General features: G+C 41.9%; 1 protein-coding gene across 2 annotated transcripts in view; it reads right to left on the reverse strand.

Moving 5' to 3' along the window:
* GALNT14 (polypeptide N-acetylgalactosaminyltransferase 14) overlaps positions 1-21,700 on the reverse strand; it is a 356,414-nt gene that overhangs the window by 172,387 nt on the left and 162,327 nt on the right. The window contains exon 2 of one of the 2 annotated variants that reach the window (XM_054995704.1): positions 14,625-14,797. In XM_054995704.1, the coding sequence (XP_054851679.1) occupies positions 14,625-14,797 (173 nt within the window). The remainder of the gene's footprint in view (positions 1-14,624; positions 14,798-21,700) is intronic. The other variant, XM_054995705.1, reaches the window with a different exon arrangement.

A 21,700-nucleotide genomic window follows, 5' to 3' on the forward strand; every position in this document is an offset into this window, starting at 1 on the left:
TGTTTGTGAGGGATAATAATGACACTGACACTGCAATCCTAAGAAGAATTACTCCAGTCTAAGCCCATAGAAATCAATGGGCTTAGATTGGAGAAACTTTGCTTAAGATTGCACTGAGTTTGTAAATCGCTCTGAGTGTGGTATTAAGTAGTCTTGAAGAGTGGTATATAAGCACAAGGTTATTATTTTTACCCTCTACCAGCATCTTGTCAGGAAGATACTTTTTACATCCCTAGTTGTATGAACATATTACAGAAAATAGGAGCCAATTTGCAAAAGAACACATTCCTACACATGTTTCAAAAGGGGTGATGGTACAAACAAAGCTTCAGATGAAGTTTAAAGGATCAGGTTGTCTGTGATATGAAATGCTTCTACTTGAGACCTTGGAGAGCAACTGCTAGTCAGAACAGACAATACCGACCTTGATAGACCCATGGTCTGACTTGGTATAAGGCAGCTTCACGTATTCTAAAGGGAGTCAAAATATTTAGCTGGCTGCCACCTATGATCTCCAAAGTATTTGCTGAACAGACTTGAATGCTTTGGGGGGGGGGCGGTGTTTGTATTTAAGTGTTATAGGAGCACCAATTAAGGGAAAGGGGAAAGCCTCGCCAAGAACTGTGCCTTGCATACTGTCTCTTTATGACAACTACGGAGACAGCATCCCAACTAAAGGTGTGTAAATGAGTCCAGGCTCAATATGCAGAATCTTTATTTATATTACTGGCTGTCATGCATGAGCCAAAATGAAACCAGCTTGAATCCTGGATTGAAAGGAGCATTTGCAGGGTTGACAGTTTGAACAGTTCCAACAGAGGAAAAATACGTGCACATTTCAAAACTGAATTACATTATAAAACTGTCACATTTTTATTGCCGTCCTTCCTGTGACTGACCCTTCAAAAAAAAAATCCTCTTTGAGGAGTAAGTGGAAGCAATTAGATTTAAACGTCACCCCTTGCCAATGAATTCTCCACTGTTGCTCTTACTGCCTTGTCTTCTTCCTCCAAATCTAGTTACCTTTCTTGTGTCTGCCAGACAAAACCCACTTAGAGAGGAATCAAAATGAACAATCAGCTTTGTAAATGTGAGACAAGCGCAACACCGAAATATATTCTGTCATCAAAGGGATTCTGGCTTCATAACTTTTCCTTATGAGCACTTTTGCTAATGCTATCTGCAATACCTCAAGAGGATGCCTAGGAATCATTAGTTCCTGAAAAATGACCTTGCATAGAATGCTTCCGTTTCAACCCACAATCACCAAACACAGAGAATCTTACTGTGACTCAGTCCTGCATCTCCAAGAAGGTTCATTCTAACAGATGCTAAGAAGTTAACTAAATCTGAACAAAGAAAACAAGGTAATTGGAGCAATAAATAGAGAGAGAATGCACAAAGCAAAGGCTCATTGCATTTAAATCTAATTGTTTTCACATCCCCAAAGCATCAACATTCTTATGTTTTCACGGCCGTAAGACAGTTACAGAGCTAGTTTCTATGGGTGTATATATTAAAAAAATCTGGGTGATCCAGATCCAGATTTCAGGAATTCCAAAAAAAAATCTGGTATCCCTGACCTCCGGGTCAGATTCTCTGTCCTGGCGAAGAGAATCCTGGATTTATTTGGCCAATATTTCCTATAGGGAAAAATATTTGGAGGGCTGGGGAGACAGTTTTAAGCAAACACCAAATTTGCAGGAAACCTACTCCTAACCGTCCACTAAAGACACCTCCTCTTTTTCAGTTATTTTACCAGTTCCCAAACCCAGATCATACACACAACAAAAGTGTTTTGTTCTGTGGTTTTCAGCATTTCTATACCATGGATCCTCTCTTAACTTCTCAGGAAGCAACATGAGATACACTGAAGTGTAGGCAAGGAAGGAAGGAACATGACATCACAACACATCACTTGACAAGAACGAAAAGGGAATCCTCTTCACCATTCTGACTTCACTTCACCACGCGGCTGAGAGGCAAGAGGTGTGTTGCCCTTGTATTCTAAGGATATGCTCTAGCAGCAAATCCTTCCATAAAACAATAAACTATGGTGGCTGTCAGGCTATGGATGACAGAATATGGCAGACAGATCTCTGTACCATTGCTACAAGAAGTCCAGGCTCTTGGTTAAATGGTTTTATTCAGAAATCAAATCATTTCCATATATATGTCCACTGTATTACTCAGAAGCAAGGTAAGCATCTAAGCAGTAAGAGCAAAAATTGACAGGAATGAGAACCTGTGGGGAAACCTTAACCTATGTGTTTGCTCCTTCCCCCTCCCAATAATAAACATGATTTTGGCAGGCACTCTATGTGAGAACACCTCGCATATTTGTACTACCAAGCTGAGTCACTGGAAAGCAAGACATAGCAATGAACAGAAGTGAGTAGTATACAAGGTCATGAGGACTGAAAGTTTCTACAGTTTGCTAGTTAAACACCTGCAATTATTCTGTGAAAGAATTGAACAGAAGAAACATTTATGGCACTGGTAATAGGATATCAAGATACAGCATGAACCACTGATTTAAACAGCATTGGTATGGATGGGGCTCAGGCATGACAGTGACTTTATAGGGGCTTATGACTCAGCAAAGGAGGCTCTACAACCCACCTGCATGACCCAACCCATGGGTTGAATATAACTAGTCTAAGCAATGGGGTATTGGGCCTTGGCAGCCAAGCATCAGGTGGCAGCAGAAGGGCTAACTGTTCAGCCACCACAGCAGCACTTTGCATTTCCTTACCTTTCCACGTTGCAAGACTACTAGATGTTAAATGGCTCCCAATACAACCAACTGGATGATTTGAGCACACTGTTTTCTAAGCAAAATAATCTTTAATCCTGGCCATTGTGTTGCTGAGTTACAAATTGTGGTCCAGAAGCTCTGGGTTCTTCTTAATTCCCAATTCTTGTCCCTTTGCTCTGTCACAAAACTGCTGGACACTAAACTCTTTGTCTGCTGGTAATTAAACAATGTGCATAATCCCATACCCCCCAGAATTAATTAAAATTATGGGCCCACCGACCTAATTCTCCTGTCAAGTATGGGTAAGTGCCAGGTAGCTTGGAGGAGGGGCGGGGGGAATGTTCTTTCCCTTTAATAGAGGCATAATGGAGTGTCATTTACCTGACAACGTTATTTTCATGCCATGAATAGGTAATGCCTGTCTACACACATTAAGCTTATTAAAGGGCAGGATATTTTTTCAAGCCTTTTGGCAACTTTAACTTTGGACCACAATTTTTTTTAACCTCTAACCTATGAGGAGCCAGCCCAAACACCTGAGTTCAAGGCCCTGCCAAATGGTATTAGCCAAATTACTTCACCTTATTCTTAGCTCCTTGCCTATACAAATGGAATTTAAAATAATCTACCTTCCTTGAGGACTGGGTCTGAGGAAAACTGGAATAAGAATGGTTCAATAATAGGTTTGTTTCATGGGCATGATTTGGGTGTGAAGGTTCCCACCCAGATCCAAATCCCACAATAGTTTATTCCCCTTGGGAAAAGTGGGAAACTCTTTAATGTAGGGACTTCTCCTAGTTCAGTGGAACAGCACTGTGCAATCATAAGTAGAGCTGCATCCTTCTAAGCCCATTGACTTCGATGGACTTAAAAGGGGTGCATAAGTTTAGAAAGACACGGCCAGTGGTGGGTTTAACCCTTGGCATCTCCAGATAATGATCTCTGGAAGCAGACTTGGAAAAGCCTCTTGTCTGAGACCATGGAGAGTTGTGAGCCAGTCTCAGGTTCAATTCAAGTGATATTAGGTAAAATGGATTAATGGTCTGACTCGGGTAGCAACATATGTTCATATTGTAAGTTATGTTGTATGTAGAAAGTGCTAGAGAAACTATATATAATCATCAATTTTTTGGATAACGTTCCACAAAATATGCAGATTTTCTTTTCCTAGCTTCCTTTTTCATCTTTGCAATTCTCCCTTATTTATAAGAATTGGCATGCCAAAACCAGCATGTCACCAGAATAAACTAGCAACACTGGCAAGAATTGTGTGTCTATAAAATCAATGGACCATTTGGAAGGTGGAGGTCAGCAGGGCTAGCATATGGAACAACAAAGCCATGGAACTCTGGCACGTCTGAACTCATTGGGAGGTGTCTGCTACAGATGGCAGTAACCCAAAAGCAATTGTGAAGAATTCCTTTGGCTTTGAGCAATTTATCCCGCTCGCTGTTACATTTCCAACCTGCCAAGTTGCCAAGCTGGAGTATATGACTTAATTCCAAACATCTTGTGTGCACACACAGAAAAAAGGGGGAAATGTGGCATACAGTGGAGATCTATACAGTGATTTTGGATCCCAGTTATTATTGCTTTTGTAGTGGGTATTTATTACAACCGAATCTGAAAGACAGTCTTTAAAATCTTGTCTGTGTTGATAACAAGTAGTAATATTAATAGCAAATAACAAGAAGCTTTATGGAAGAAGCATTTAGAAAGAACCACTTTAAGAAGGGCAAATATCTGAATCTTAACATTAAACATTTCAGTGAACATGGCAATTGCTTTGTCACATAGAATATTAGCTCAGATCTTATCTGAAGACATGTAATGACTTCTGCTCGACAAATGGACATCATATCCCTCTACAAACAGGTCACCAAGAGTGCAACCCTAAACCGGTGTACACTTTTCAGTGGTCTTAGCAGGGTGTAACTCTGTTTAGGACTGCACAGCAAATTTCCTCCATATTAAGCTTGTGCACACCTGCAATTGTTTGGAGGAATTACCATGTGAACAAGAAGTATATCTATGCATCAGTACATAGTGCTATTGTACTTCTCATGATTGCAGTGGTGACTGCAGTGACTTTAATAATTGTATCAAGCTTCCAGAGGAGTTAGCCATGTAGTCGCAAAATAGTAAAGGGACCAGTAGCACCTTTAAGACTAACCAACTTTATTGTAGCATAAGCTTTTGCAAACCACAGTTCTCTTTGAGTATCTGACAAAGAGAACTGTGGTTGGCTGTTGTGGGTTTTCCGGGCTGTATTGCCGTGGTCTTGGCATTGTAGTTCCTGACGTTTCGCCAGCAGCTGTGGCTGGCATCTTCAGAGGTGTAGCACCAAAAGGCAGAGATCTCTGCCTTTTGGTGCTACACCTCTGAAGATGCCAGCCACAGCTGCTGGCGAAACGTCAGGAACTACAATGCCAAGACCACGGCAATACAGCCCGGAAAACCCACAACAGCCATCGTTCTCCGGCCGTGAAAGCCTTCGACAATACATAGAACTGTGGTTCTCAAAAGCTTATGCTACAATAAAGCTGATTACTTTTAAAGGTTCTACTGGACTCTTTACTATTTTATATCAAGCTTGTGTGTATATAAACTCCATATTCTCATGTATAAAATCAAGGATACATTCATGCATGCACTGATACATCCATGGTGAGGAAATCTAACTTTGATCTAAGTTTTCAAAAGATCTGTCTCTCAAAAATGTATCTCTTTCTCTCTCCCTATCAGTTCTCACACTTGTAAATCCTGCTAGGATTAGAGTTGCCAGCTCCAAGTTAGGAAATTTCGGGAGATTTGTGGGGTGGAGCCTGAAGAGGGAAGGGAGATCAGTGAGATATAATTCTATAGAGTCCACCATTCAAAGGAGCCATTTTCTCCAGGGGAAATTATCTCTGTAGTCAGGAGATCGGTTGTAATTCCCGGATATCTCCAACCCCACCTGGAGGATGGCAACTCTAGCAAGAATGGTTTCTGACACAGAAAGTTAGACAGCCTGTATAGAATTGACTGAAGAGTTTTAAAAGTTTGGCAGGTAAGAGTATAAGGCTACACCCTCTCTAAGAGGAAAAAAGGTGATACAAATCTTCAGCCAAATTTCCCATTTTCTTTACCACAAGTCTGGCATGAAAGAAATCCTAGAATCAACGAATCATAAGGTTGGAAGGTACCTCCAGGGTCATCTAGTCCAACCCCCTGCACAATGCAGGAAATTCACAACTACCTCCCCCCCCCCACACACACACACACCCATGACCCCTACTCCATGCCCAGAAGATGGCAAAACACAGTCAGGATCCCTAGCCAAACTGGCCTGTGTGATTTCTTCAGCCATTAAATGTGAAGTGAACTGCCATGAGGGGACAGACCCCTCCCCCCTATATCCAGCCAATTGAGTATTAACTGAAGCCATGAGAGCCAGAATAAAGCCAGTGTGGTATAGTGGCTAGAGTGACAGACTAGATCCAATCTTCAGCTCTGCCATGGGAGTTCACTAGGTGACTTTGGACCAATCACATACTCTTAGCCTAACCTACCTCACAGGGTTGTTGTGAGGATGAAATTGAGGAAAGCAGAATGATGTAGGCTCAAGCTGCTTTGGTCTCTATGGGGGAGAAAGGAGGGATAAAATGAAATACCTACCTACCTACCTACCTACCTAGTCTATTAATCAGGACACGGGTTCCTTAGCTGACTCAAAGTTATATGCTCAAGCGGGAACTCATCTTTTAACAGCTTTATGTTTCACCGTTTGGTTGAAAATGGGCTGCAGGGGAGTGAGGCTTCGGGCTTCCCTCCTGCAGCATTTGTTACCACTGGAAATGGTGCTGGGAGAGGCCGGTTTGCCCCTTTCTCTGGCTTCCTGTGCCCTGGCATAAACACATAGTGACAGAGGAAGGAACAAACTGACACCGTTTTCAGTGGCAAAAATGCTGTGAGAGAAAAGTCCAAAGTCCCTCCCTCACCCCATTTTCAGCCAAACAGAGAAAAGGAGAGTTTTTTACAGGTTGGTTCCTGCTTGAATGTGTGATCAATCATGAGTTGGGTGGGGAACCCAATCCTGACTTGTGTGTTTTTGCCCTAAAACCTGATCCAACCAACTGAATCCACAGAAGTGATGCTTTCCATAAAGAAACAGCCAGCCAGCCTGTCTCAGGAACACTCTGTGAATGCAGCAGCTAGAAAACAAGTTTTGTACATCTGGTGTGTGACATCACTAAGTTAGTTCCCCCCGCCACCCAAACATGGATTAAAATCTCCCCCAATGTGAAAGTCACCATCAATACAACTACCTGGAAAGTATGAGTTTTCTCCTTTAATATCATTATTTACTCTCCATTCCAGTTCTCCTACCATATTCTCATGTTCCCTTAAATTGATTTTTATTATTACTCTTATGTATATTTCAGTAGGCAAATGTTTGTTCAGTCATTATTATTTATTACTAGCTGTTGTTTAAATAAACCATTTAATTTTTCCGTTTTACATAATTGCTAGACTATGTGAAGTCTTAAGTGCTGTCAGTAAAGTATTACCTAGGTGGCTGAAGAAGCAAAGAGCTATGATCCTACCTAGATACAAAGAACTCTTCATGATGAATGAATGGCTCTCCAGTGTTCATTAGAAGACTATATGTTTATCAGTCTTTTCATATTTTTATCCCATCTTCTCGGGAGCTGAAGGTGGCACACATGATTCTTACCTCCTCTGGCATATCCTCAGACAACCCTGTGAGATAGATTAAGCTGAGTAAGAGTTCTTCCATGTTTTTAGGAAACACTGTCATAGCTATTGTGATCACCTTCATGGATTTTTTTTTATCTGTACAGTGAGGCCACCCATTACTATTAGATTTATGATGAGATCTTTTTTTTAACAAAATCCTTCTACACTGACAGTGCATGATCTGCTCAGCAAAACTTTGTCAAAGAATTAGAAATGGAGAAAACATTTATAAGAAAATGTTAATGATATGCCATTGCTTTTTATCAATACATTGCAAGTGTGGAAGTTGCTTTCCAAAGTGAAAATACAGCTTTTTCCCAATGCAAATGTAAATAAATGTTAAAACACAAAATTATTGGGATGCAAGATGAAAATAACCTATTAGGTCATGGTGATTGTCTCTTGCCAAGCCAAAGTTTTCCTGTTCCTTGATCTAAACAGTGTTCCAGCTGCTGGAGGAACAAATCAGCAATCTAATAAATCTCACACTTAGGTCATTTCCCCTAAAAGACATTTTAAACTTTGCTTTCCATTCTTTAGCCACCCTTTTCTCTTCTAGCTGTAAGGCTTTCAATATTTGTTGATGGCATATAATTTCAAACTTTTTGGTCTCTCTCCATTTTTTCCAGTTCCAAACATGTATCCTTTCAGAGAGAAGAATCCATCATACTATACAACTTACTGTCTGTTCTACTGGGGAATGCACCAGTGTCCCAAGCACAGGGAACAGAGAGGCTTGCCAAATATTTTTTATTATTTTTATTATATGGTGAAATGGTTAGAGTGTTGGACTATGATCCCAAAGACGCAGGTTTGGATCCCTAGTATGCCATGGAAAATTGCTAGTTATTGTGTGCCAGCCACTCTCATGCTTAGCCTAACCCGTGTCTCAGTTTTGTTCTTGTGAGGATAAATTGGAGGGAAGAACAATGCTGTAAACTGCTTTGGGTCCTCAGTGGGGAGGAAAGCAGAGTATAAAATCCTGTTTGCTGTTCTAACAGCTGATTTACAATCAACTGATGTGCCTGTGACTGTAGGCTCAAGATCCACAGTGAACATTCTCTGAGAGGTAGCAACTAATTTAGAGTACCGTAAATTTAGACTGTTGAGTCCCAACACAGAGATCTCCATTTAAATTACTCTACCAATTACTATTGTTTCAACTGTTATGTAATACTTTTGCAATCTCACAACCTGCTATAGACAATTAGCTTGAATACTTCTGTATCATTTGTAGATTTTACCAGTTGGCTGTCCATACTCTTTTTCCAGTCATTGTCAAATACGTATGTTGAATGCTTTGGTTTCCAACAGAGAGCATCAGGAAAACTTACAGTTATATCACTTTCCATTTTTAAAAAACAGATCATTCACGTTTGCTTGCCATCTTTCATCTGGTTGCTGATCCATGAAAGGACCTTTCATCTCTTGATCTATGACTTGCTTGCTGCTCTAATAAGTAGCTGCTGTGATTATTTTCCCTCAGAAAGTAGAATAGCAACATAATGTATCTGAGGGTTTTTTCAATATAATAAATTGAAGGTGGTACACAAATTTGAATCACATATGTGGAAAAAACATTTCACCTATTTTGTGCCTCTTACTTTTCAAGTACCTCTGATGAGGGACTGTGTCAAAGACACAAATTTTACTGTAATTATTAGGATTCATTTACTTCAATGGGATATATATTTTGAAAACATTTCCAGCAGCTTGGACCTTCTGTATCTAACCACTAATTCCCCAAACTCTATTTTCTACAATATTCTGGCAATTAAGCCAAAATTAAGCCCTTTCAAATCTGTATAGTATTGTACACAAACATACGCAGACTGGAGGGATTGTGTATTGTCAATATTAGCACACCAAGATCTAAGGAAACACAGGATGTTATGTCTACCATCTTGATTCTACCAAGGAAATTGTCCCTGGAAACGCTAAGATATTAAAAGGGGGACAAGGGCTGATTTTCATATTCATTTAAACTAACCATTTGAACTAACTACTGATTTCTGTTAGAGAGTTTATGAGCAACCTTTCAGTCAGAGCACCCCATCTGTGGTGTAAAGGCTGTGATAATTCCGCCTCTGCTAGTTCTTGATCTCTGCCTATTCGATCTTGCATCTTGCCTGAAGCCCAGGGCTGCCAGGACACACCTGGCAACGGGGGGGGGGGCAAGGGAGGAGATTTTGAGGGCTGGAAGAGACCCACACACATGCATCATTGCACATGCACTTGCTGGTGATGTAATGCAGCCACATTTGGTGAAGTAATGTCACCACCATGCTGGACTGTTCTGGTACTTGGGCAAAAACTCTATGGGTTCACCCAGAGATGTGATTATATCACTTCCAGACGTACAGAAAGTGATGCCATTGCATCACTTGTGACATCACAATGCAACCCAGAAGGGGCTCAGGGTGACCAGTAAGTCCTGCCATTTCTTCCCCTGCCAACCAGCTGGGCAGTGGTGGGAGCACAGTCTAGGGCAGGGGATTACCGTTAACATAGAAGAGAAAGAGTTTTAAATGCTATCCTATTGATGTGAGCGAGGATCATGCAGAAGCTGAAATTCTCCTGATTCCAAACTCTGCTGACATTTTCCACCAGTCCACCAAACAACTCTGGACAATCCAATGCCCCTCTCCTTCCAGTGAGACACAGCGGCACAGGCTGTTTGTTCAGTGTACTGTGGTGCCATAGCATATTTGCTGAATATCCTTAAACAGCTGTGCAACGACGGAACCTTTTTTCCATTCCCCTTCACTGCTTGTGTTTTCCCCTTTCTACAGCCCCAGCCAAGCCCACCAGATGCCTGGTGTTTTCTGCTCTCAAGGTATCCTCCTGTCCACAGTGGCTGCTCAATTACTTAGCTAATGGCACATTCTCCATGGTATTGTTCTGTCATCTTCAGTAAATCAGAACCCAATTACAGCATTATGGAAGCAGGAGACAGAGTCAGCCTGTGCTACCCCTGCGTTCAGTGTTCTCTCTTTCTCTGTCAATGTGAATTGCTCTTTCCAAACCTGACTTCAAATCCCACCCTGCCCACTTCCCACACACACACACACACAAACAATGTGCCTTGGAGGAGAAAAAGAGAACAAAATGGTGGGAAAGTTTAATCTTCTTCATTCTTCAATGGGGTACATGGTAAATTTTCCATTTATTATTTCTCTCTAGGAAGGACATATTCTTTTCTTAACTATTAACTGATACCCATCAGGGCTGTCAACTTCCCTCTGGAGGAAATGGCATCTAGCTTCAGTAGGAACACGAGTAAAATAATCTCAGCAGCACTCACAATAAAGCAGCAATTCAACATTACCTAGCTTATACTGGCTCCTGCCATAATATTCAAACAAATTTCAGAGAAATATATGGGGTGGATTTGGATCAGATGCTTGGTTTTACACACCAATCATTTAGAAATGTCTTAATATCCTAAGGTTAGTTGATATTCTAAGGCTTGGCTTAAGCTTAATTGTGTAGCCTCACAGTGACCTTAATCTCTAGCCAGGTTAAGACAGGTGATGCATCATTCTACATTCATCCTCATTCAGAGGTCAGCTTTGGAGTAGGAGCTGAGGCACGCTAAGAGCTTTGACATGAAAATGCTCTCCAGGCAAACCTAACTTCTTCAAAGTCCTTCCATTACATGTGAGGAGAGCTCCTGCTTGAATCACTTCAAGGTTCCCTGACAAAGTTCATATCAAGTATAACAACTGCGCCAACAGGCTTACTGCCTACAGAGTAGCTGCTTGGTCACTGCGCCTTTTGGCTGATTCTGCCCAGTCCAACTCAATCCCGTTTCCAGAAAATAAGCAGTTTCATCCAGGGTTGCAGTTGTTTGACCAATTTGTGTAAAGCATTGAATCTTTTGCAGTTTGTCTGATCTTTGCACCTAAGCAGTCAGATGCACCCTTTAAATGAACAACATTATACAGGTTGCATTGCCTGTGTTTTGTACCTGTGCATTGAGCAGCTTCAATTCAAGATTAGCTGGGTTCATAGGCTGACAACAAAGGCACAAGGATACACTAAGTGCTAAGTCTTAACTCAAAAGCTTAAAAATTTGTTCATTTCATTACATGCTTTTTAAAAATCAGATACAGCAACAGAGGCAGAAAAGTGATGGATGGCAGCAGAGGCAAGGAAGTCTAATCATGCATGAAAACTGTGCAATTGCACAAATCAGACACATCCAAATTGCTTGGATGCATCCAAATAGGTCACTGAATGGTCAGTCCCTGCTCATAATCATGAGCAGACTGTGAGCCAAATCTGCAGGTGTTTGAGCATTACTAGTTCTAACTATTTTTGTTGTAGGAGACAAAACCACCTTCTGTTTGGTTTAGCATAGGGATACTTTACTTCTTTCTTCAGAGATCTTCCAAGCTTCACCAGACGTGGATGTATCTGTCCAAGGTTTTTTTCTCATTCTCTTGTTGCCTTATTGCAACAGAAAGTATTGTGCAGGCAGCCCTGATTAGTGTCCCTGCTAACTCTGTGTGGCCACAGACCATATCACAGTTCTAGAAATAAGCTAGTTAATGAATGAGTAAAGGAAAACATCACACATCCCATCTCTTCTGGCTGGCAATTAGTAGCCCTCTGGCCATATCGATCCAATGGATGAACACCATCTGACCTGCCACCCACACATTTCTGACATTCCTCCTGCTGCTTCCTCATAGTCGATGTACACTGTTTAGACTCAGCTGGATTCATATTTATTTTTAAAATGGGTATGCTGCCTTTCTGTACAACAGAAATTCAAGGCAGCTCACAATAACAGTAAAACAAATCACAATGATCACAAAAATTAAAAGACCAATACAGAATTTAAAAGACGATGAGGCCATAATTTGAAATAAAACCAGCAAATCCATAGGACAGATAGTAAAAATGAAGAGGCAAAAGGGTAAGAGGGGAAGCATGAACAAATAGGAGAAAAGGTGCCCCGTGGAACAAAAAAGAGCAAAGATTACTAAATGGAGAGAGTTCCATAAATGGGGCACAACCACAGAAAGGGGAATTTTCTAACTGCCCCACTCCTGAAGTCAGGGAGATCCAGAGAAAAGGCTCCAATGAAATTAAACACTGGTAGTGAGGGGAGGTAAGCTGAGATAAAAATGTAGATATAACTAAGAGTCAGTGTGGTGTAGTGGTCAGAGTGTTGGATTAGGACCTGAAAGGCTCTGGTTTGAATCCCTGCTCTGCCATAGAATCTCCCTGGGTGATCTTGAGCCAGTCACACTGGTCTCTCCAGCCAAAAACAAAGATATATATCTAATTCATTTTTATCCCACTTATCCTACAAGGAGCTCAGAGCTCATACGTGGTTTTCTCTTCCTCAGGTTCCCTCTTCCTATCAAATAGCAGGACTAGTATACTGCCTCTTTCTGAGACCTTGGAGAGCTGCTGCCAAACAATTAGATGAACCAAAGGTGTGACTTCAAATAAGACGGCATGGTATGTTCAAAAGTGATTAACAAGTTAAAAGGGCTGTTTCTAATCAGTGCAATGATTCCATTTGAACTAAAAAATGAGCAGCCTCAGAAAATCCAAAGAAAGAATTCAGTACACTGACTACAGCCTGTCAGTCATATTCTGTAATGTATTGTAGACTGAGCCAGTGATTACCAGTATGATATGTTGGGTAGTCTTCTATATTCAGGCATGGATGCTTAGGTTCAAATCCCTTCTTAACCCAGAAACTGTAGATGGCCTTGGATGGCCCTGTCTGCCTCTCTCTAGCACAGTTCCACATTTTTAGCATTATGAATATGAATGGCCTGCTTCACAATGCAGTTGTATAAATTAATATAGGCTGACACTATTCCCGTACCACAGAAACGGAAGGACAATTTTCTTTATCCCCCCTACTCACTTCAGCCTTTGGGGCCATGTGGCTTTTTGTCCCTGCAAGTCCCACAAACAGGCTTGCCAGCACAAGGCAGGCATCTGGTGGGAAACTTACCAGGCAGGGTGAAGCCTCACTGGCAACATGCTGATATGGCAACATGCAGTGGCATGTGTTATTACGAGAGTGCCAAATAAGGCGCATATAACACTGTTCTTACGCAAGCTTCATTGGTTGCCAGTGGAGTACCGGATCAGACTCAAGGTTCTGGTATTGACTTATAAGGCCCTGTGTGGACTGAGACCAGCGTATCTACGGGACCGTCTCTCTCCATATATTCCCCGGAGGACACTCCGATCAGGAGACAAACAGCTGTTGGTGGTCCCTGGCCCCAAGGAGGCCCGCCTAGCCTCGACTAGAGCCAGGGCCTTTTCGGTCCTGTCTCCCACCTGGTGGAACACTCTGTCTGCTGAAATCAGGGCCCAGCAGGACCTACTATCTTTTCACCAGGCCTGCAAGACAGAGTTGTTCCGCCAGGCATATGGCTGAGGCTGGGCCTCCACCGGCCTGAAAGAAAAGGGGTGTATAAATCTTAACCCTCCCTGTGAAGGCTGTCCACCATTCTGTTTTAAATGTGCTGTTTTTAATGTACATGAATTTTTAATTGTATTTTTAATATGTTGTTATCCGCCCTGAGCTGAAATAAATAAATAAATAAATAAATAAATAAATATCACTCCCTGCATGCTTGGAAGTGGAATCAGTGCATAACCGGGGATGCTTCAGCATTAGCTAGAGTATCCCTGGTGACATGCTGACATCACTTCTGGGCACATGAGCAGCAATGTCAGCGAACTGGGACACTGCCATTGCCCCCCATTTTCCTGCTTATTTTTCTCTCAACACCCGGATGAGTGACAGCAGGATTCCTGCCAGTGGGAAACTGACAATCCTGCCCACAAACTATAACATTAGAGTTTTGGAAGTGTCAGTAGGCCACTGGAGAGTACACTTAAGAGTGAGTGCGTATTGTGAGTCTACTTACGGACATGTAAGATATAAGTCATAACACAAAGAATAGCACTGATTTTGCTCACAGATTCCTTATGAGAATAATTAGGTTCCTGGAAGCACACCATAAAACCTGGAGTATTTGAATCACACACCCTGATTAAGGCACAATCAGGTCCTTGTCACATGATCACTGTGTATAACATGATATAAAATGGACAAAAAAAATTAGAAGTAAGAATATGGAACCTGTGGTGTCTAGTGTCACGAATAGCACGATCACTGGGAATCCTCTCACTTTCCCTCTGGTTGAAGGCATAAAGCCGATATGGATCCTCTCCACCCTTCCATTTCCGGGCACTCAGGTACTTTCTTTCTTCAAACTGATCCCAGAGGTCATCCCAGTCAATATCGGAGCCCTGCTGATGCAAAAAGAGAAATGATTATCAGAACAATAACCACAGGACATTGTTGGTGGATCCCTCTGACTGCCTTGTGGGATACTGATGATGGTGTGATTAAAAATTTGCCCATAGTTAGGGTTGCCAGTGTCCTGGAGAAAAATGTCTTGTCCCTTTAATAGCTTAATGTGTGAAAATAGGCAGCTGAAGCTTTTTATGGCATGGAGGTAAATAATATCACCATTAAGCCATTAAGCCTATAAAAAAGAAGAAACTTAGAGTAGATATGCGGGCTCCTCCGAGTCAGAAACAACCAATATCAAAGAAGAAACCTCACAGGTCAAAAGGAATAAATTGATACTAAGAATTTTTAAATTTTAAAATGTATTTTTGAATTTCAAAGTGCAAAGTGCTAAAGTGTCAACATGCAATTTCTAATAATTAATACACATAAATATCAATAGATCATCCCATAAATATCCAAATATACAATTATGTACAAATGCAATCAGGAGTCCAACCGGTAAAGTTCCATCCTATGACAATAATGCAAGTCTTCCAGAGATGTACTCCATGATGTAATTTGCTTGTTCCTTTATAGGTGTTCAAATGGAGTTTTCTTCAAAGGACAATGCAGTCCAATGGTTATAGTAGATGGCTAAGCATGAGCTCAAGAGCCTGACAGGTACTGCCAGCTTGTTATTCCGTTTCAAGCCAACAACACCGGGGCGCCTTCACCTGCTAAACAAGCTACCACAACCAAAAGGAGAAGGCAATACAATATGAGATGATAAAAGTATCAAATTATTTTATGATAATATCAAGTATATAAGGTGCAAAGTGCATAGTGAACATTCAGTTCCAATACAATGCATACAAATTTTCAATAGCCATAAATAGTTCCAATGACCAAAAGTAGACCAAATCAATTCTAGACAAGCAGCTTTGGAAGGACGACTCGCAGTTCCCTTCAACTCGGAGGATGGTCTACACAAACACGAAAATAACAACTTATTCATTGTAATCTGTACCAGTTGGACTGTCTAGAATTGATTTGGTCTACTTTTGGTCATTGTAACTATTTATGGCTATTGAAAATTTGTATGTATTGTATTGGAATTGAATGTTCACTATGCACTTTGCACTTTATATACTTGATATTATCATAAAATAATTTGATACTATTATCATCTCATATTGTATTGCCTTCCCTTTTTGGTTGTGGTAGCTTGTTATTCTGTTTCAGCAAATTCTATATCAAAGGCTCTCAATTATACATAAATCACTCCAACACCAAGATTTTCATCTCCAGAGTCACCATTAGTTGGAAGCAACTTGATAGCACACATGCAAGCCTATATTGAATGGAGAGGGCATATTCTTCACAACCTATTGTAATTATTTGTTTGCTTTTTCTTTTTAAACCTTATAAACCATTGGTTGTTGTGGGTTTTCCGGGCTGTATTGCTGTGGTCTTGGCATTGTAGTTCCTGACGTTTCACCAGCAGCTGTGGCTGGCATCTTCAGAGGTGTAGCACCAAAAGACAGAGATCTCTCAGTGTCACAGTGTCACAGCCTCCCGCCATTAGCATTCCACACCCTGGGAAACTCTTACAGGATGACTCAGCTCAACCCCACCCCTCCTGAGTAGATATAAATGACCTGCCAACATCTTTTCCACACTGTGACACTGAGAGATCTTTTGGTGCTACACCTCTGAAGATGCCAGCCACAGCTGCTGGCGAAACGTCAGGAACTACAATGCCAAGACCACGGCAATACAGCCTGGAAAACCCACAACAACCAGCGTTCTCCGGCCATGAAAGCCTTCAACAATACATCTTATAAACCATTGCCTTCAGACCTTTACTCCAGCTCCTCCTTACATTACCTTATACCTCAGGAGGGCCTTGGTCATAATCAGCACTCTTTATTTCCATTCACAGAGCTTCAGGTGTCCGCCACTTTACCCAAGCTTTTACCTCGAGAACACCTTCCCTTTTTCGTTTGTGTGACTTATATACTGCTGCCTTCCTGGCTCTCTCAAAAGGTTTTCACTGTCACCAAAGGCTTTCACCTAACACCTCCTTGGTTTAACTGGTAATATAGGAAGGCTTGCTATAGATGGTAGTTTGACAGAGAACAGTCAGCATGTGAAGTTGTGAGTAGAGATGGGCACAATCGGCATTATGATAGAAAAATACCCACGATAATGGCGTTCGCGCGATTGGGACCCGGCGGATCGGTGCCGTCCACGGCGACTGATCCAGCGGTCGGGGGGGGGGCTTGATCGGGCGATCGGTATCTGATTGGGGATCCAGTCACTCTGGCACCAGCAATCTATTCCCCTGGCAATGGAGCCAGGGGAATGCCTGAGCTGAGTTTGCCCTCTTTCTGTCACCCTGGAAACCCGAATGGAAGCCCAGCTTGCCTTGATCAGCAGGGCTTCCTTCCAACCACGGATCAGTAACGCACTCACCAGTTGGAAGAAGACAGCCAGGGGAGGGAGGGGGAAGGGGGTGTTCTGTAGCCATGGGCACTCCAAACGTTTTTTGCTTTTTAAAAAAATGGGGCTTTGTAGGAGGAATGGCTGTTTTTCTGTCTGTCACTCTCTGTTTTTAACCTGCTTTTAAAACACTGTATTTTGTGGGAAAACCTCATTCACGGCTCTGTGTGTGTGTTTAAAATATGCTTTTGGAAGACTGGCTGCTTGCTTTTAAAATCGGGTGGGGAGGAATGGAGGATTCTGTCCCTGCTTTTTTTTAAAAGCTGGCTGAAACATGTTGACGGGGTGTCTCTCTCTATTTGGAGAGGCAGGGATGGGTTAAAAACTTTTTCCCCCTCTGCTCTAAGTGTGTGTGTGTGTGTGTGTGTGTGTGTGTGTCCCCTTCCTGAGGGGAGGCGGCTCGTCGCCGGGTTACAAACTTTTTTTTCCCCCTCTGCTCTGTGTGTGTGTGTGTGTGTGTGTGTGTGTGTGTGTGTGTGTGTGTGTGTGTGTGAGAGAGAGAGAGAGAGAGAGAGAGAGAGAGAGAGAGAGAGAGAGAGAGAGAACATCCACTCCCTGTGCCCGCTGGGCCCGGCGGTCACCGCCACCACTGGGAACAGCGGGGCACCCCTCCACTTTGGCCTCCCCGATCCCCGGATTGGAAACGGGAGATGATCGGTGTGGATCGGTGATTTGGGGTCGTCGCCAGCGCCGATCCCCGATCAGCTTGATCGGTAATTTTTTTTGGATCGTGCCCACCTCTAGTTGTGAGACTAAAAAAGAGATCTTTTTTCTCAAACAAAAGTAGAATTTATTTATAAGTACATAAGCATGATGGTTGCAGAGTTTGGTTAAGTGTGCTGACCCAGGCTCACACAGGAGTTTGCCTAACCTAAACAGAATTAGGCTCTCAGACTTCTACACCGTTTGTCCGATGTAGGCAGAATCCTCTCTCTGAGACACACAAAAACTGATTGAAAACCTTTCCCTCAGCATACTGACTAAAAACTACAGTTCACTGCGCCCCCTAGGGTACAGCTACTGTCCAATCAGAGCAGACTCCATTCACCCATACAGCCCCCTCCTCCTTTCCTCAGAGGCTTGCATTTAAACCTACAGCAGCAAATATTTTAAAAACCTACTTTAACAAGCAGCGATAAAATCTAAACTATTTGGATGCAAAGCATGATTACACCCATTGACTATCCAACCAAAGCATATCTCAAAAAGAAAAGGGAAACAAGCAGTACAATCCCAACAATACTTTCCTGGGAGTAAGTTCCATTGAATAGACCTGTTGCTGTTCAGGTCATCAAGGTGTAAATGGAAGGAACAACTCACATTTTAATGTTACCCGTCTCTTTAGATTTTGTATGTCATGTTCCAGCTATGCCTGCGTATTCTAAAACATAAAAGCCCTGACCGCTAGATGGTACCAAGTTTATTATCGCTTCTAATAAGTTTGGTTGTATAGCAAAACACACTGCCAGATCCCCCTGAGTGCTGTCTGAAGAACACAGTATTCCCAACAATATTAAAGCTAGCCTTCATTGATATAGAACCAGGAGATAAATGAGGTTTATTCTGGATTAAGCAGAAAATAAATGGATGCAGCCTGGGAACTGAAGTTTTAGCTGTGCTTTTTCCACCTTTTGAAACCATAGTTGTATGTTCCCAGTCTTGAGCAGCAGCTTTTTACATTTACTCGCCACTCTCTGATCCACTGAAGAGTCAACCTGTCCTTTCGTTCTACTGCACTCAATTGCTTTGTCCCTGTTCTATGAAAGTGAATACAATGAGTCCTTGATAAAATCACATCATTATAGAAGCACAACCTCTTTGATCTCAACCGGCATGTAATACAGAGAGATGCAAAATGTGTACAATCATTCTGACACCAAAAACTTGTGATCTTATCCAATAATTGATCTTTTTTATTGTTAACTCTGTATCAATGTCCCATTTGCCTTCTAATGGTACAAAATGAAGCTTTTGAAACAGGCAATTTTACCCCATAATTGATTTTATTCACATCTGACAGCACATTTTCTGTAATAATAGTAAGGAGAGGGGGTGTAATAGTTCCAGAAAATGAATGGTCCATGTCCCGTGCATCAGTTTCATTGATGGGACTGATTCAAATAGCCCCTAATATCTACCATTACTTTGCATGTCAAGTGTAAAGGAGACACAGACAAGCTCTAGCTCCCATTACAATTTTCAGGACATTTGTCCCCACCCCTTTTTAAGCACCTCTAGCAAACCAATTTCTGAAAATATGAGTTTCTACATTAAAAGCAGGACCTCTGTTATCTATATGCTTGCAGACTTCTTAAAAAATCCAATAAGTCTGTAAGTCATGCTACCAAAGCCTTTTCAAAGCAATAATCCATTTAAACTTCTCTCCCACAAACCTCACTGAACTGAACAGAAAGCCATACAACTCTGTTTATTTATTTAACGTTATTTATAGTCCACCTTTCTCATTGAAACTCAAGGTAGATTACATAGTGTAAATCAATGCAATGCAACTGCGTATTCAAATGCAAGTTTGCAGAGATTTGAAAATGAGAAGATATCCAATACAGAGATAAAACAATGCTGAAATACAGCATAAGAAATTCTAAACCTAATATATTAAATGATGCAGAAACTACTCTGCAGGCTCATAGTTGCAGCAACAGACAGTACGCTGAGTATAGTCTATAGTTCCTATGCCTATACCAATGCATCTCTTTGAAACCTGCTCCTTACAGTACAACCCTCTAATCTGAGTAAAAAGTCCTCAAATAATTTGGGCTTGCATAGTTTGTAGAAAGGCAAGGCAGTAGTAAGCTTCCCTGAGTTCTTCAGGTAGGCCATTCCATAAGATGGGGAGCACTACAGAGAATGCTAAGGGTCCCAGGTCTCCCCGTGGGGATGAGGGATCCCCTGCTGCTGCCCCCTGCTTCCGTCACCACTCACCTCGCTGGCAGGGGGGAAGGTGAGGGAACAAGTCTCCTGGATGTGCTCCCAGAGCAGCATGATGACAATCTGGGCCCGTTTGGGGCCTGAATCAGCCTACTGTGAAGCACATGTATACTCATGGGCCTGTGTGATGATGTCACTTTCCAGAAGTGACATTATTTTGCAGGACGGGGAGTGCGTGCAAAGAGCAAAACAAAGGTGAGTGCCGGGTCCCCCTTACCACTGGGACTATAAGGGGAACCTGGCAACCCTAGAGAATGCACATGCAATCCTGTTCTTTTGTAGCTTTCATTTCTCTCTATGAGGTACTCTTTGGGTCCCCAGATGGCCAGTTTTCTACTATGATAGATTTCCCCCTCTTCCTTGGCCATATTCCAGATGAGATATTTTAATATAGGCAATTTTTAAACTGTGTCATGCTCTTTAAGGCAAAGCAATTTGCTGTGTTGCACCTATAAGTTCTTCACAGCACTAAGCTGGCAGCCAATTTTCTTTAATTTTCAACCCAGGATTTTCTGTGCCTCAAAAGAAGGTTCTCTAAATACTGCGGTTGTGGAGTCCGTTTATTTTCTTCCTCAAGTGTCCTAAATAATCAGAATTTTCAAGCAAGGGTATTGTAATCAGTGGCAACATTGGTGATGACACCCCTCCCCTTTTTTATTTTTAGCACATGTCTAAGCCCCCCTCAACAGGACTTTTGCAATTTTTTTAAAAAATTATCAATTTCATAATGTTATAATGACTTAATGTTGTAATAATAGCTGCAGCAGATTCTCTGAATCCCCAGCTTTCATTTTTTATAAAAAAGTGAGTTTCTACTAGCCTCTTCTGTTGCAGAGATACACCTATTTTATATTTCTGCAACAGAATGGGCTAGATACTTTTTTTTCATATGAAAGCCATGATTCAGAAAAACAGCTACATTTATTATTACAATGTTAGGTTATTATGTCAAGAAATTGACAAAAAAAAAGATTGAAAGTGAAACCAGGAGAGGGAAGGGAGGTGGAGGGAGGGAGGGAGGAGCGGAACAACCAATCATTAGAAAGTGAGTGGGAGGTAGGTGGGAGTGGGCAGGAGAAACAAAACCCAAAGCAACATTATGCATAAGGAACAGAGGTGACTCCAAATTAGACATGGGCACGAACAGAAGAAAAGCCCAAACATGGTGTTCGTTGTTCGTTGCCATCCATGAACAACGAACACTGACAAACATGATCCTGTTAACGAACATCTTCATTGTTCATGGGGGCCAGCAGGCTCTCTTCCAGTCATCAAGATGCACCATTCCCAGAAACCCTACCTGAGCAGGCAGCAGGAAATGTACCAATAATAAATAATAGCTTGGCCCCAGAGCCTGGCAGCAGCCCTGGAACTTGAAGGGGTAGATCCCTACCGCACCACTCCCAGAAACCCTACCTGAGCAGGCAGCAGGAAAGGTACCAATAATAAATAATAGCTTGGCCCCAGAG

The sequence above is a fragment of the Eublepharis macularius genome, chromosome 1 (assembly GCF_028583425.1).
Source record: "Eublepharis macularius isolate TG4126 chromosome 1, MPM_Emac_v1.0, whole genome shotgun sequence".
NCBI classification, from domain to species: domain Eukaryota; kingdom Metazoa; phylum Chordata; class Lepidosauria; order Squamata; family Eublepharidae; genus Eublepharis; species Eublepharis macularius.